The 15,706-nt window shown below is 39.8% G+C and overlaps 1 protein-coding gene across 3 annotated transcripts in view; it reads left to right on the forward strand.

The window, feature by feature from the left end:
• smurf2 (SMAD specific E3 ubiquitin protein ligase 2) overlaps positions 1 to 15,706 on the forward strand; it is a 214,192-nt gene that overhangs the window by 160,574 nt on the left and 37,912 nt on the right. For 2 of the 3 annotated variants that reach the window (XM_080209417.1, XM_080209418.1), the window contains exons 9-11: positions 6,919 to 7,003; positions 9,278 to 9,436; positions 12,325 to 12,369. In XM_080209417.1, coding sequence (XP_080065543.1) covers positions 6,919 to 7,003; positions 9,278 to 9,436; positions 12,325 to 12,369 — 289 coding nt within the window. The remainder of the gene's footprint in view (positions 1 to 6,918; positions 7,004 to 9,277; positions 9,437 to 12,324; positions 12,370 to 15,706) is intronic. The other variant, XM_080209419.1, reaches the window with a different exon arrangement.

Here is a 15,706-nt window from a genome sequence, read left to right on the forward strand (position 1 = left end):
TAGAGATTTACTCCTCCTGGCCTGTGGTTTCATAAGTACAGGTAATCGGGTACAACCAAGCCATTCTTTATGTGAACCTAGATGAGGAATATGAACAGACTGACCAAAGACAGACAGCACAGCCGAGCCAGTTTTGCTTTTGCCTGTGCTGTACATATTTTTTGCCCGAGTAGCAATCAGGGGTGGTAGCTGATTCTTGCTTGCAAATTTTTTTTAACCAGAGATCTACTTTAAGGTACATCACAATGCAGTTCAATTGTGGCAATTCGTAAAGTGATGAAGTGCATTTTAAATCTATTTGGTTTGATACAATACGTGTCACTTTTTTATTCATTCGTGGGATGCGGGTGTCACTTGCTGGCATTTATTGTCCATCCCTCGTTGTTCTTGGAGAGCAGTTGAGAGTCAACCACATTGCTGTGGCTCTGGAGTTAGACGTAGATTGGGAACAGCCTGTAGAGCGTAGAGGCCTGTGTTACGGAGCTGCTCAGGATGAACCTCGCCCTGCATCTCTTTCCAGACGCTCTGCAAAGGCATATTTCAGGAAAAAAAGTCTAGTTACCCCCTCTTCCCTGCTGCCTTGAAACAGTGACTTTGGGTGTGCGTGAAGGACCCGATAGGGAGGGGATTTTCTTACTACTAGGCAAACTGCCTCTTGGTGCTTGTTTGAAAATTCTGTTGCTAAGATGTCCTGTCAAATACCTTTGACAGACTTATTAATCGGGATTACAAAGACCAATTGTAGGTTCCCCACTGACACACTGGAGCTGAAATTGGCTAACTTGCCTCTTACTAGACTTTGAACCCTGGGATCTCTTGTTTTGAATGGCTGATTTTGTTAATGGCAACAAAGCTGAAAATAATTCTTTGGGTTCTGTGCCCTCAGACTCTGTACTTTTTGCACTGCTTTCACCCCCAATACATTAAACCGCAAACAAGTTTTAAATGTATCAAGAAATAGTCTTGGGGGAAGGTTACAAACTCCATTATAGTCCTTTGACATACTATTCATGAAACTCCTTAATTGTCTCACTCTGTTTACTGTAAATACTACAAGTCTAATCTCTATTGCAACAAATATCCACTGTCAGCATCTAATAATTCACAATATATAAAAACCAAACTAGTCAATTGCATTGTTTCTCACTGAGAACAATCCAAGAAATACTTAGCCTTAATCTAAGTTATTTTTCTAGAAGAAGGAATGGTTAGAAACAATCTTATTCAATGCCTATTCAACTTTAGCCTGGGTTCCCATCATGAGTATTTACTATGAATATGTTCCCTCTAGGATGATAGGTAGGAATAACAAGCCCAGAGAACCATGGATAACCAGAGATATTCAGGATACAATGACAAGGAGAAGAAAGGCTTTTAAATAGTGCAAGGAGAGCAAATCAGTGGAGGCATTAGTGAAGTATAGAAAATGCAGGATGGAGCTTAAGAAAACAATTAGGCATGCAAAGAGGGGATATGAGAAAGCTCTGGCTGGTAAAAGTAGGGAAAATCCCAAAATATTCTATAAGCATATCAATGGGAAGAGGATAACCAGGAAAAGAGTAGGGCTCATTAGGGACCAAAGGAGCAATCTGTGGGTGGAGTCAGAGGACATTGATAGAGTGTTGGATAAATACTTCACATCCGTCTTTACCCAGGAGAATGATGGTATAGGATTTGGGGAGTGAGACTGTAAAATTCTTGAGCAAATTGACATATGGAAGGACAAGTGGGTAAATCTCCAGTTCCAGATGAATTGTGCCCTATGCTGCTGTGGGAGGCAAGGGAGGAGATTGCAGGAGCTCTGACCAAATTTTCAATTTCTTTCCAGCCATGGGGGAGGTATCAGAAGACTGGAGAACAGCAAATGCAGTTCTGCTATTTAAGAAGGGCTATAGAGATAAACCAGAGAACTACAGATCAGTATGTCTCACATAGGTAGTAGGGAAACTATTGGAGAAACTTTTGAAGCTGAGCAGCAGTCCCCGCTTGGAGAAGCAAAGCTTCATCAGGGATAGTCAACGTGGCTTCGTCAGAGGGAGATCAAGCCCAAAATGTTTGACTGAAATTTTTGAGGAGGTGACCAGGTGTGTAAGCGAGGGTAATGCAGTTGATGTTGTTTATAAGGATTTCAGCAAAGCATTTGACAAGGTCCCACGTGGGAGACTTCTAAAAAAAAAATAAATTCACATTGGCTGCAAGGTAATTTTCCAAAATTCTTTGGACTGTGGCCTGGTTCCACAGATTGGAGGAGAGCTAATATAGGACCACTATTCAAAAAGGGAGGTAGAGACAAAACAGGGAACTATTGACCAGTGAGCCTATGGTCAGTACTGGGGAAGTTGCTAGAGTCTGTTATCAGTGATTTCACCACTCAGCATTTGGAAGGCTGTGGTATATTCTGACAAAGTCAGCATGGATTTACAGAAGGGAAATCACGCTTGATGAGTCTATTGGAATTTTTTGAGGATTTAACAAGTAGAGTTGACTGAAGAGAACCAATGGATGTGGTTTATTTAGACTTTAGAAAGCTTCCGACAAGGTCTCTCATAATGGACTACAATGTAAAGTTAAAGCACATGAGCTGCAGGTAATGTCTTGAGATGTATAGAAAGTTGGTTAGTAGATTGGAAGCAAAGAGTTGGCATTATATGGGTCTTTTTCTGATTGACAGTCAGCAATTAGTGAGGTTCTGCAGGGATCTGTGGTAGGACCCCAACTATTCGCATTGTATATTAATGATTTGGAAGAGGGAACTAAAGGACTTCTCTCCAAATTTGTAAGTGACACAAAGTTGGGTGGAAGGGTGAGGTGTGAAGAGGGTGCAGAGATGTGTCAGCATGATTTGGATAGGCTGTGTATGGGGGCATCTGCATGGCAGATGTAAATGTGAGGTTATATATTTTGGTAGCAATTATAGAAAGACAGATTGTTTCTTGAATGGGTGTAAATTGAGAGAGATGGATACTCAGTGAGACCTTGATGCTCTTGTGCATCAGTCGCTGCCCAGGTACAGCAGGCAGTGAAGAAGGCAAATGGTAGGTTGGCCTTCATAGCGAGAGGGTTTGAGTTTAGGGATAAGGACGCTTTGCTGCAATTGGATAGATAATAAGAACATAAAAAATAGGAGCAGGAGTAGGCCATCTAGCCCTTCGAGCCTGTCCCGCCATTCAATGAGTTCATGGCTGATCTGAAGTGGTTCAGTTCCTCTTTCCTGCTTTTTCCCCATAACCCTTAATTCCCTTGTCTGTCAAAAACCTATCTACCGTGTCTTAAATATATTTAATGAGGTAGCCTCCACCACTTCAATGGGCAGAGAATTCCAGAGATTCACCACCCTTTGAGTGAAGAAGTTCCTCCTCAACTCTGTTCTAAACTGTCCCCCCCTTACCTTGAGGCTGTGCCCTCTAGTCCTGCCATCCTTTCTGAGCGGGAAGAATCTCTCTACCTCTACCCTATTCATCCCTTTCATTATCTTAAACGTCTCTATAAGATACCCCCTTATCCTTCTAAACTCCAACGAGTACAGACCCAGTCTATTTAGTCTCTCTTCATAGTCTAACTCCCTCATCTCCGGTATCAGCCTAGTGAACCTCCTCTGCACTCCCTTCAAGGCCAAAATATCCTTGCGCAAGTGCGGCAACCAAAACTGCACACAGTACTCCAGCTGCGGCCTCACCAGTACCCTGTACAGTTGCAGCAAGACCTCCCTGCTTTTATATTCAATCCCCCTCGCTATAAAGGCCAGCATACCATTCGCCTTCTTGATCACCTGCTGTACCTGCAGACTGGGTTTTTGGCGACTCGTGCACAAGGACCCCCAGGTCCCTCTGCACCGTAGCATGCTGCAGCTTTTCACCCTTTAAATAGTAATCCCTCCTACTATTATTCCTGCCAAAGTGGATAACCTCACACTTGCTAACATTGTACTCCATCTGCCAGGTCCTCGCCTACTCACTCAGCCAGAGTGTTAGTGTTAGTGAGGCCACGCCTGGAGTATTGTGTACAATTTTGGTGTTTTTATCTGAGAAAGGATGTCCTTGCTACAGAGGGAGTACAGCACAGGTTTACCAGGCTGATTCCTGAGATGGCAGCTCTGTCACATGAGGATTATAAACATTGGAGTTTAGAAGAGTGAGGGGGGATCTCATAGAAACTTATAAAATTCTATCAGCGTTAGACAGGATGAATTCAGAAAGAATATTGCCAATGGTGGGGGATTCCAGAACTTGAGGTCATAATTTGAGGAAAAGGGATAATCCTTTTAGAACTGAGGTGAGGAGAAATTTTGTCACCCAGAGGGATGTGAATGTGTGGAATTCACTACGCAGAATGTAGTTGAGGCCAAAACATCTGATTTCAAGAAGAAATTAAATACAGCTCTAAAGGCTAAAGAGATCAATGGATCTAGGGATATGGGGGAAGGGGGGAAAAATCAGGATATTGAACTTGATGATTAGCCATGATCAAAATGAATAGTGGCGGACAAGACTCCAAGGGCCAAATCGCCTACTCCTGCTTCTAATTTCTGTTTCAATCTCGATGTAAACATGGAAAATCCTGAAAAAATTGAGCATGTCAGGCAGCATAATGTTAGGCCATCATCAAACTGGGAGATGTTAGAGGAACAACTTCTAAGCAAATGTTAGGGAAAAGGAAAAGAACAAAAGGGAGAGGGGGTAAATAATTGTGCAAAGTGAAAAATATAATGTAGAAACAAGCAAATGGTCCGGAGGAAGCATAAATGTTTATAGCAATATAATAGAGAACAATGTGGGAAATTTGGCAAGTCAGATTCTCATGGCCTGCAGATATGGCAGAAGAAAGTCAGGTAATGAACCAACTTGCCAGCCTTGTGGAAAGAAAGTAGGTGAAAAGGCAGATTTTGCATCCTCTGCGCTTGAATGGGAAGGTGCCTTAATGGTGTGTTTTACTGAAGAGGCCATGTATCTGGCTCAAGAATCTGTATATTAATCTGTCCTTTGGGTTCAATATTGCATCAGTGCTGTTGCAATTTATTATGTCTGTATGGTAATGGTTGCTGTGGAAATGGGCAATGTGTTTATTCAGCAGCGCATGGGTGTTAAGGTAGGTATGTGAAGCATGCATGGCATCTAACTAATTGCAATAGATATGTTGGAAGTAATTTCAGACAATCTCTTACTGTGCTTTCATTGTTTGAGGCGGGGATGGTGAAAATAACTCATTTGGGAGGGTTATATGCAGTTCAGAGATTTATTGTTTGATAACTGCTTCGTTTTCAGTGACGCCAAAAATTCATAGTTAAGCTTTGTCATTTGCCTGGTTTGAGTCAATTAGTCATTGTTCCAAGAATTTTGGTCAGTGTTCTTTGACAGCCAGAGTATAGGGGATATGGGGCAGAGAATGTTCTGAACGAGTACTGCTCTTTTTCTGTTGGGCTTTTCCAGCACAAATAACATGATTCATATTTCTAAAAATGATTTTATGACTGCCTTTTTTGCAAATTGTGATCTTTTTTAAATTCAAAGTGCGCAATTTTTCCCTCCTGTCAGTGAGATGTTGGTTTTTGCTGTGGGAAAGTTTCACAGATATCAGCTGTCCACTGGTATCCTGTCTGGTATGCTCTGTCTGAGGCCAGAACTCTCCATTCACCTGACGAAGGGACTAACCCGAAAGCTTGTGAGTCTATTATCAAATAAATCGGTTGGACTAAAACCTGGTGTTGTCAGACTTTTCACTGGTATCCTGCCCAGGCAATGAGTATGATGATCATTTTTTCAAGAGGAGGAGGCATCACAGCCAAGCTCAATCCTGCCCACACCTGACATCAGAGTACATACTTTCCAGCTGTAGCGAATGTGGCCAATTTCTAGCTGTAGTGTGCCCCTTCTGCTTCCCAGCTGCTAAATCAACTAACTCAACACAGAATAGAACCCTAGCACCTTCCTAATCTGTGTTTGAGTAGAATATTGGCAGCATATTTAAATTGATGAATTGCAACATGTATTTAGCATCATTTTACTGCCCAAATCATTGCCAAACTTGAAGATTATATTGTTAAACTTTCTTGCCCTGTTTTGTTATAAAATCACTTTTTCAGCTGCCACTGTAGTTGTATTTGTTTTCTCTTTTTGCCACATGCCAATCATGTCAGATCACTCATCATGAATCAAAAGTCTGGCTGCGTGGCCTAAACCCCAAGCCTGCAGTTTTGCAGTTTCAGGTGATTGCGAAGAGGCTGTGTGACAACAACCAAAGACTAATAGCTTTCTCTCGAGCTGTCAGTTACATATTCTCTTTATCCCACCCTTCATGTTTATTATGTCTTCTTGCTGAAAGAAATGAATAGGCAAACTTTTTTAGTAGTAATAATGCCATAAGTAATGACATCTTCCATCCTTGTGTTGTGACGTAGTGAATGAATACACAACTTCCAATCTCCTAAGTGATTCAAGACACTCATAACTTGACATTGACTAGATCTCTAAAGGGGCCTTTCTAAATTACAAATCTCTTATACAATGCATTGTCTCATTGTCTTGCGTGATTCTAAGTTTTGAGCAAAGGAGCCATATGCTTCAGTACACATTGAATAGAAAAATCTGAGCCATCGTGGGCTACTCATTTGCACCTCCTGGTGCTAGTAATAGTGAACGAGGCAGAGATGTAGAATCAGGTTCATGTGTTAGTTCTCTTCTTTGGTAATGACCTGGAGAGAAGAGAAAGGGAGAATGCTTCAATTTCCATGTAAAATTGCAAAAACTTGCAAAATTCACCAATTGCTCCTGTACAATTGCATTGTGGCTTTTCTACAACAGTCTGTGCTATTTCCATATGGAAACTATAGAAATTCACATGGATGTAGATCTCGGTGGCTGAAAACAGCTTCCTCTTTATTGTTACCATCGTTAGTATTTATTATTGTTTTATTTTGCATAGAACAAAGAACAACGCAACAAGGTCAGGTGTACTTTCTGCACACACAGACCGGGGTGAGCACATGGCACGATCCTCGAGTACCCAGGTAAAGGAAGCCTGGCCTAATGGGTCTACTTTATTGACAGACTTGGCAAAGCCAAAATTATTTCAGTTTATATCCTAGAAAGTATAAGTTGTTTGTGAACACCTGAGACCATCTCTTCAGATTCTGTCAAATTTGATATATGATAATGGAGGTACTTTTTCTGTTTGGTTTGCAAATTGATTTGATGTGCAAAAAAAAGTTAAGTTTACATTTTAAAGATTTTAATTTTAGTCCAAGGTGGGGATATTCGCTGATGATTGTGGTTTTCTTTTTCATTTGCAACTCCTCAGATACTGAAGTAGTCTGTGCCCATATGCAGCAGGCACTAGATGACATTCAGGCAGATAAGTAACATTTATACCACATAATTGCCAAGTAATGACCAAGAGAGAAATTACAACCAACAACATTGCCAGCATCAGTATCCTGGGAGATACCATTGACCAGAAAATTAATGGAACCAGTCATATAAATACTGCAGCTATAATAGTGATTAACTCTTCCACCTGACTCCCCAAAGCCTTTTCACCATCTAAAAGGCACAACTCAAGAATGCGATGAAATTCTTCCCACTACCTGGAATGACTGCAGCTCCAATGGCACTCAACAAGCTTAATATTCAGGACAAAATCTACTAGAGTATCACCCCATCCATTACCTTAAACATTCATTCCCTCCCACTGCTGCACCATCACAGCTGTGTGTACCATCTACAAGATGCACTGTAGCAAACCGCTGGCCTTCTCCTATAACACTGTTCAAATTTGGGCAGTAGATTCCACTTGCAACTTCTCCAACTTGTACACCATCCAGTCTTGAAAATGAATCACTGTTACTGAATCAAATCACATAACTCCCTTCCTAAGATCATTATACTCTGCAACATTTCAAGAAGGCATCTCAAGAGCCCTTCTCACTTAGGGTTGAGCAATAAATGCTTGCCTTGCCAGTGATGCTCATTTTCATGAATGAAATAAAGCCAATTTATTTGTATTTCAATTTTATTTCCTCTTTTTAGATTCATCTGTTACATTGTGCACCTTACTATTTCCCTAGACAGAGGATACAGTTACCTTGACCTCAGGACTTTTTTTGGGAACACCCTAACAGTAGCAGAGTCCAATACCTCATGGGCACAGTTCATAAAAATATAGAATGGAATCATTGAATGGTACAGCATAGAAGAAGTGTGGTCAGCCAATTTTATCTGTGCTTCAGCTCTGCAAGGATAAGTCCTATGTAGCCAACCTTTTCCTGTCGCCCAAGAGATCTCTTCTCGGAAGATAATTATTCAAACCCTTTTAAAGCCAACAGTGAATCTCCCTCCGCCATCTCATCAGGCATACATAACCACTTACTCATTTTTAAAAAAACTATTCTTCATGTCACTTTTTTGGTTCTTTTGTCGCTCACCTTAAACCACTGTCCCCAGTTCTGAATCCTTACTTTCTCCTGTTCTGTCCAGTCCAATCATGATTTTGACCACCTTCATCAAATATCCTGTGAACCATTCTTCCCCAATTACAGCCCAGCTTCTCCAGTACATCCATGTGACTGAAGTCCCTCACCCCTGAAACCAATCTAATAAATGTGTGCCTCTGTTAAAATTGGCAATTCTTCCTTTCAGGAAATCTTGCAGCTAATAAATTGCTAAGCAAGGGCGAAGCAATTCTGCACAAGGGTGGAAAGTGAATCTACGCAGATTGCTGTTGCAAGCCAATTGATGTCATGTTAAATAAAGTTTTCGACAGAGGTCTCATTGGTCAGCTGCCTTCTGCCTCGGCTAGGAAGTGGCGTGGTTGTGGAGGGCGAAAAATTAAGTTTTGGGGATTTTATAAAGCGTTTTAGTAAATGTGACGATCAGGTTTTAAATACCATTGTGCTGTCAGTGTAGCACAGCATGGATGTTATGTTTTGTGGTAAAATGTTTGATGAAAAATTAGTTTTTGTGTTGTTATATTCTTCAGGAAGATTTACGAATGTAATGAATATGAAAGGTATCAGAACATTTGCTTTTAATGGATTTATTCCTTGGGTTAAAGCCACTTGGCCAAGCTTTGCAGTTAAAATGTAGATTAATGACATGACAATCTAGTTTTGAGACCTATGCAAGTTTTGTGAGCTTGTATCTTGGGATAGTAAAGGATTATAACAGAACATATCAAGTTTTTGGAATGCTCTGGTTTTTCTGACACTATGGAATTGTATTCTTTACAATTTTAATTGGTTTGGCATGAAGTAAGCTGAGGTAGCCGTCTGTGTTTTGTTTTGCAGGGATCTTAGCAACGTAAATTGTGAGGAGCTAGGGCCATTGCCTCCGGGTTGGGAAATCCGCAATACGGCTACAGGAAGGGTCTACTTTGTTGACCACAACAACAGGACAACGCAGTTTACAGATCCACGGTTGTCTGCTAACTTGCATTTTATCTTAAAGTAAGTAATGACACACATTTTTGTCACTGATTTCTCCCCATCCCTACCAACCTTTTTAACATTTCAAACTATTTTGGTGAGTGAATTTCGAACGTAGTTTTTGGATGTTCCGTTATTGAATTTGGTGTTGTTGATTCATTCCAGTGCAGCTGTTTAAACAGCACTTGAAAACAGATATTAACGTCAATCTGGAATCTTTTGATTGTACAGTTATTAAGCTGTCTCATCAAAACATTTGAAGGTCGGCAATTAGCAAGCTTTAAAAAAAAACTCACATTTGCCAACTCGTCTGACTTGTGTTAAAACTTTTCAGACTTTAGGCTTTGTAACAAAATGGTTTCTCTAATGCCCTGCCCTTTACTTGAAATGCCATGCTTTGAGAAATAAAGAGCACTTTGTTTAATAATGATCCCCTCTGATGGTTCAAATGAATGTGGTTAACACTTTCTTTGGTGACAAGTACTTGAGGTGTCTGCAGCAGTTTCCCCCAGTATAGCATCTATGATCTAATGGAAATAACCAGTAGCAAATAGGGCAGCATTTCAGTGTCAAAGTCCTGGAGACTGAAAAATAGCTGAGCAATTTGTACCAAACAAATCTTCCCAATAGTTAGAAAGACATCTGTTGATTTGAATCTGGCACTGGCAAATGTTTAAAACCAAATGAACACAAACATTTGTCTAGACAGATGAATTTCCAGAATGTCTGCAGGTAGATTCACCAAACAGAAGGATGGTACTGTCAAACGCAGTACAATCACTTAACAAGCATCCTATCAATTGGACCGTTTGCTTCAAGACCATATTTCTCTGGTGCAGAAGATTTCTTGTGTTACAGTGAAAAAGACTGCTTACTTGTTGGAACAATTTGGACTTGTGGTTTAGTGATACTTTAGTATTAGATTTGTCTTAAGGCACCCAGTAATTCGTGCATCCATGATTTCGCTTTTATATTAGCTTCTATGCATCCTATGCAAGCGCATTGTGGCAAGATACTGGCTACAAGCTTTGAAACATTTGTATAAATGGGGCATTCTTTCCAAACAGGATTTGTTTTGTTTAAGAGATTCTACCATAGCAGCTTCAGACATCTCAGATTGTTATCCAAACGTGTGTTCTTTCTTTTTTGGGATCAAGGGAGGAAATAGTAGTCCCGTAAATGCAAATGTATAACCCCCATCTGAGAAGGTTTTGTATATCTTGTCAGTGGTGGCACAGTGGTTAGCAATGTTACCTCACAGTGCTAGGGCCTAGATTTAATTCTGACGTTAGGTGACTGTGTGGAGTTTATACATTCTCCCTGTGTCTGCATGGGTTTTCTCCCACAGTTCAAAGATATGCAGGTTAGGTTGATTGTCCATGCTAACTTGACCCTTAGTGTCACTGTGTGTAGGGGGATTAGCAGGGTAAATGCATGGGATTACGGAGTTAGGGCCTAGGCAAGGTTCTGTGTCAGTGAGTTGCTGCAGACTCAGTGAGTTGAATGGCTGCCTCCTATGTAGAATTCTATGTGAAGCAGTTGCAATTCAATATGGATAAATTTAAAATAATATGGGAACAAGGACCTAAAAAAAACATGTTAAGTGGAGCAATCATGGAGCAACATAAATCTGAAAAGAGATCCAGGATTTTGAGTGGAAAATCTAAAAGTCTTTGTAGTGATTAGCTGCAGAACAAGACGGTTGATAATGGATTGCATTAGCAGAGTAATACAGATAGCTGAAGAAATTACTTTCCTGTTGTACAAAAAATTGGTGGAACCCCATCTGAGAAAAATCTGTAACAATCTAACTCTGTAATTATAGGAATTATATTATTGTTGTGAGGGTGCAAATGCAAGCAACAGAGATGATTGTAGGTATCAAGAATTTGTCATGAAAAATGGTTAAGGAAATTGGGTTTATTTTCAGAGGAATAGATTGCAAGATGTCCAGTTAAAGCTGTAGAGAATTGGGGGATTAATTCTGACAAATTGTAGTAATGAGTTCAAAATTACTATGACATGTGAAAATTAGGAAGTTAAGAATAGGAAGACAGTAGAATATTTTCCACACATAAACTAATAATATTGCCAGGAAAGGGCTTTGAAGTGAACAGTAGATAAAGATTTGAGATAATTCAATGTGTTAAGCACCTTGGGATGTTTTTACTGCATTAGAAGCACTGTAAATGCTATTTGCTGTATTGTTCGAGGAAAGAAATATTGTGGTGAGAAAATGAATGATTTCACCTAGAAATATTTGTTTGGCTTTAATGACCATGCATTTCCTTTCTATGTAATAAAAATATGATGTCAAGACTAATGATCCATTAAAAAAAATATGGTGCAGTTGTCTTGTTTCTGAGGGCATATCTGTTTATTGTTCATGGTAGAAATTATTTTCATCATGTCTGGCTGAGGACTAATAAATTTGTAATTTGTTATATTGATTGAGGCGTGACGTCAGTCCCGCTAAACCCTAAACCCTATATAAAAAAAATCACCACAACTGATTGTATGGTATTATTTTCGCTTTAATCTGATAGAATGTGTGCACTTTCAACCTGCTTGCCAGCTTTTGCTCATATATTCAGGGTATTGCAGGAAAATGAAATTGAGGCAGAAGATCAGCCATGATGTTGATGAATGGCAGAGTTGACTTGGAGGCCTAAATGTTCCACTCCTGTTTGATTTCTTGTATTCTTATTTCAGTTGCACTTGTACAAAATAATAGCCCCTATTAGACATTAAGTGATGTTGCTTTTTTAAATGTAGACTTTACCCCAAAGTTTGGCATGAAACATTACAATTGAAGAACTTTCACTGGAAAAATACTGATTAGATTATTTTTATAATTAATTTCTGTACTTTTTTGTTTTAATTTCTTTATCATGGGTACTGTGCTACAGGAGGGACTCGAACCAAGGACCGAATCTACATTACCAACATAACAGGTGAAGTAATGAGAGCTCTGCCTGAAAGATGAATAACTTCACTTAACCATTGCCACTTTGGCAATCGGAATTGACTTGTATTAAGTGGGTGGCTAGAGAAAGAACAGAGAAAGTTGTTAGTTGAACAGCATATTTGATCATCGAGGAGAAAACCCCTGGGCTAGGTACTTCATCCATCTCTTTTGTTAATGAGTCAGTTGTAATGTGGCCCCCAAGCACAGCGAAGGCACTGAAAGGAAAATATGGCATTTTGAGCGTTCAGAGAATCGAACATAAGTTAGAAACATGAAGATTAGTTTTGGAAATGAAGAAGTAATGTTGAGAGATAGCGTTCTGTAGCAGACAAGGTATCGCATGGTAGGTTGTTACATAAGGTTAAATCTCACAGGTTCCAAGGTGAGGCAGCAATTGGATACAAAATTGGTTTGATGACAAGACCAAGGGTGGTTGTAGAGGGTTGTTTTTCAAACTGGAGGCTTGTGACCAGCAGTGTGCCTCAGGGATCAGTGCTGGATCCACAGTTATTTGTCATTTATGTTAATGGTTTGGATGAGAATTTAGGTTAGTAAGTTTGCAGATGACACCAAGATTGGTGGCATAGTGGACAGTGAAGAAGTTATCTGGGATTGCAATAGGATCTTGATCAATTGAGCTGATAAATGGGAGATGGAGTTTAATTTAAATAAATGCGAGGTGATGCATTTTGGTAGATCAAACCAGGGCAGGACTTACTCAGTTAATGGTAGGGCATTGGGAGAGTTGTAGAACAGAGATCTAGGGGCACAGGTTCGTAAAAGCGAAGTCATAGATGGACAGAATGGCGAAGAAAGCATTCGGCATGCTTGGTTTCATTTGTCATTAGAACATTAGAATGCCTTGTTGAAGTCACACTTGGAATACAGTATACAGTTCTGTTCACCCTATTATTAGAAAGGATATTATTAAACTAGGAAGAATGCAGAAAAGATTTACTAGGATGCCACCAGGACTTTGATGGTTTGAGTTATAAGGAGAGACTGGATAGACTGGGACTTTTTCCCTGGATCGCAGAGGGCTTAGAAGTGATCTTATAGAGGTCTATAAAATAAGAGGGGCATAAGAGGTGGTAGTAGAGGTGGGGTGCAATGTTGTCTTTTTAAAAAGCATATTTAGATTGTTACATGGGTAAGATGGGTGTAGAAGGATATGGGCAAACACAGGCGCTTGGGACTAATTTAATGTCTTTTTTTAAAAAAAGGCAGCACTCAAGTTGGGCCGAAGGGCCTGTTTCCATGCTGTAAACCTCTAGAAATATGTTGCTAACTCATTGAAACATCAGAGAAATAGCTAATGACATGTTTCATGTGTGGCAGCTTTCAATCTCTGAACTGAAGATGAAGTTACCCGCAAGTAGAGTATTTGGCAGGATTCTGAGGTTTGGGAAAGAATTATATTGACATAACTGTCTAGCTCAATGGGTGGATAAGTTGCTGTGCAAATCTCAGTGGTGGCTGATTTTCTATAAACTAAGTCATATTGTTTATCTTGTACTTTGCTTCAAACCATTCTTTAAAATTGTCTATCTATTCTGTGAAGTACTGTTGCAGAAGGCAGCTCCATGCTTGTGTTTCTGATGAACTGTGAACTGAGATGGTCACAAAGTACTAAATAAAATTAGGTCAAAAGCAGGAATTGGGTTGAAGGAAGACATGGTTTTCCTTGATATTTTAAAATGAAATTTTCAAGAAAAGACAACATGTAAACATTAAATTCTGAGAATCCTGTACTTTATTTATAATGCTGTTATAATTTGATGTGCATGTTGAATAATGTGAAGAATTGTATTCTTTTGGGGTAGCTTCAGAAGTATAAACGCCTGCATCTTGTGCATCATTGTTGAGGTCTTTCAAGTGATACTAATCATGACAATACTATAAATGGATTGGACAGCAAGTTCTCACCTTCAATATTGTGGCCCTCCCTATACCTTATACAAAAGTAATTGCTAAATTATGGTTGTAAACTCGTCATGCTGCTGCTTAAAGACAGCAACTGAGTTGTGTGCCAAAGGCTACTTTTATCCATGTTTAAACATCAGGATGGGTCACTGCCTTCAGGCCAAAGGACAGATAAGGGAAAATATTGAGGCAAAGAAATAACAAAATATATAATTAGGGAAATGGACCAAGACTAAAAGGATGTCAATCATTTTTTGGAACTTTAAAGAATATTCTGCTGTTGAAACTCATTTCACCCACACACAAACTTTATTTTTGAGCTGCATACATACAAGATGCTTTATTCCAGTTGTGGGTAGATAGCTGATTTATTTTGGTTTGTGAAGAAATCCTGGATTGCAAGTAGCCCACGCATAGAGAGACTGCACTACTGACTGCCTGAAGTAGATGGACTTTGTAACTTTTTCCACATAATATATTCTGGGAAATGTGACACAATACCGTTCTTTGTGCAGCATAAAATTTTATAACTGGACTACAGCAACCGTTTGACTCATCATACCTCTGTTGTCTCTTTGAAAGAGCTGTCCAGTTCCCTCCTGTTACCCATAGCCCAACTTTTTTAAATTTTCAAGTACTATCCAATCCCCTTTTTGAAAGTTGCCCCTTATCGAAACATCTTGGTTACCCATCCAGACAATGAACTCCTGATCATCGTAATCTGATGCTTAAAGCAAATTCCCTGCATCTCCTTTGCTTTGACAAAGGGTCGTCTGGCCTCGAAACGTCACCTCTATTCTCTCCTTGCAGATGCTGCCAGACCTGCTGAGATTTTTCTGCATTTTCTCTTTTGGTTTTAGATTCCAGCGTCCACAGTAATTTGCTTTTTTCCCTTCTTCTCCCCTTTCCCTCCAATTCGCACTTTTGTTGCACCTGTTTTATTTTTGCTGTGTAATTTGGTTGGGCTCTTGCTGTTTTCCATTGACCTACATTTTGATGTTTGTTCAAGGATCAATGTATTAATAATTCTCGGAATTTGGCCTAGCTTCTCTTTCAAACTGCAATAATTTGGGTGTCACAGTGGTTAACACTGCTGTCTGTCAATGCCAGGGACCCAGGTTCAATTCCAGCCTTGGATGACTGTGGACTTTGCACGTTTTCCCCCATGTCTAAGCAGGTTTCCTCCGAGTGTTCCAGTTTCCACCCATAGCCCAAAAGTGTGCAGGTTAGGTGGATTGGCTGTGCTAAATCGTCCTTTCGTTCAGGGAGATTAGCATGGTATAATGTGGAGTTATGGGGATAGGGCCAGACTGGGATTGTTGTTGGTGCAGGCTTAATGAGCTGAATGGCCTCTTTCTATACTGTAGGGATTTAATTAATAAATTATGAATCACTGAAAA

The sequence above is a fragment of the Carcharhinus amblyrhynchos genome, chromosome 21 (assembly GCF_965287045.1).
Source record: "Carcharhinus amblyrhynchos chromosome 21, sCarAmb.v2.hapA, whole genome shotgun sequence".
Taxonomy (NCBI): domain Eukaryota; kingdom Metazoa; phylum Chordata; class Chondrichthyes; order Carcharhiniformes; family Carcharhinidae; genus Carcharhinus; species Carcharhinus amblyrhynchos.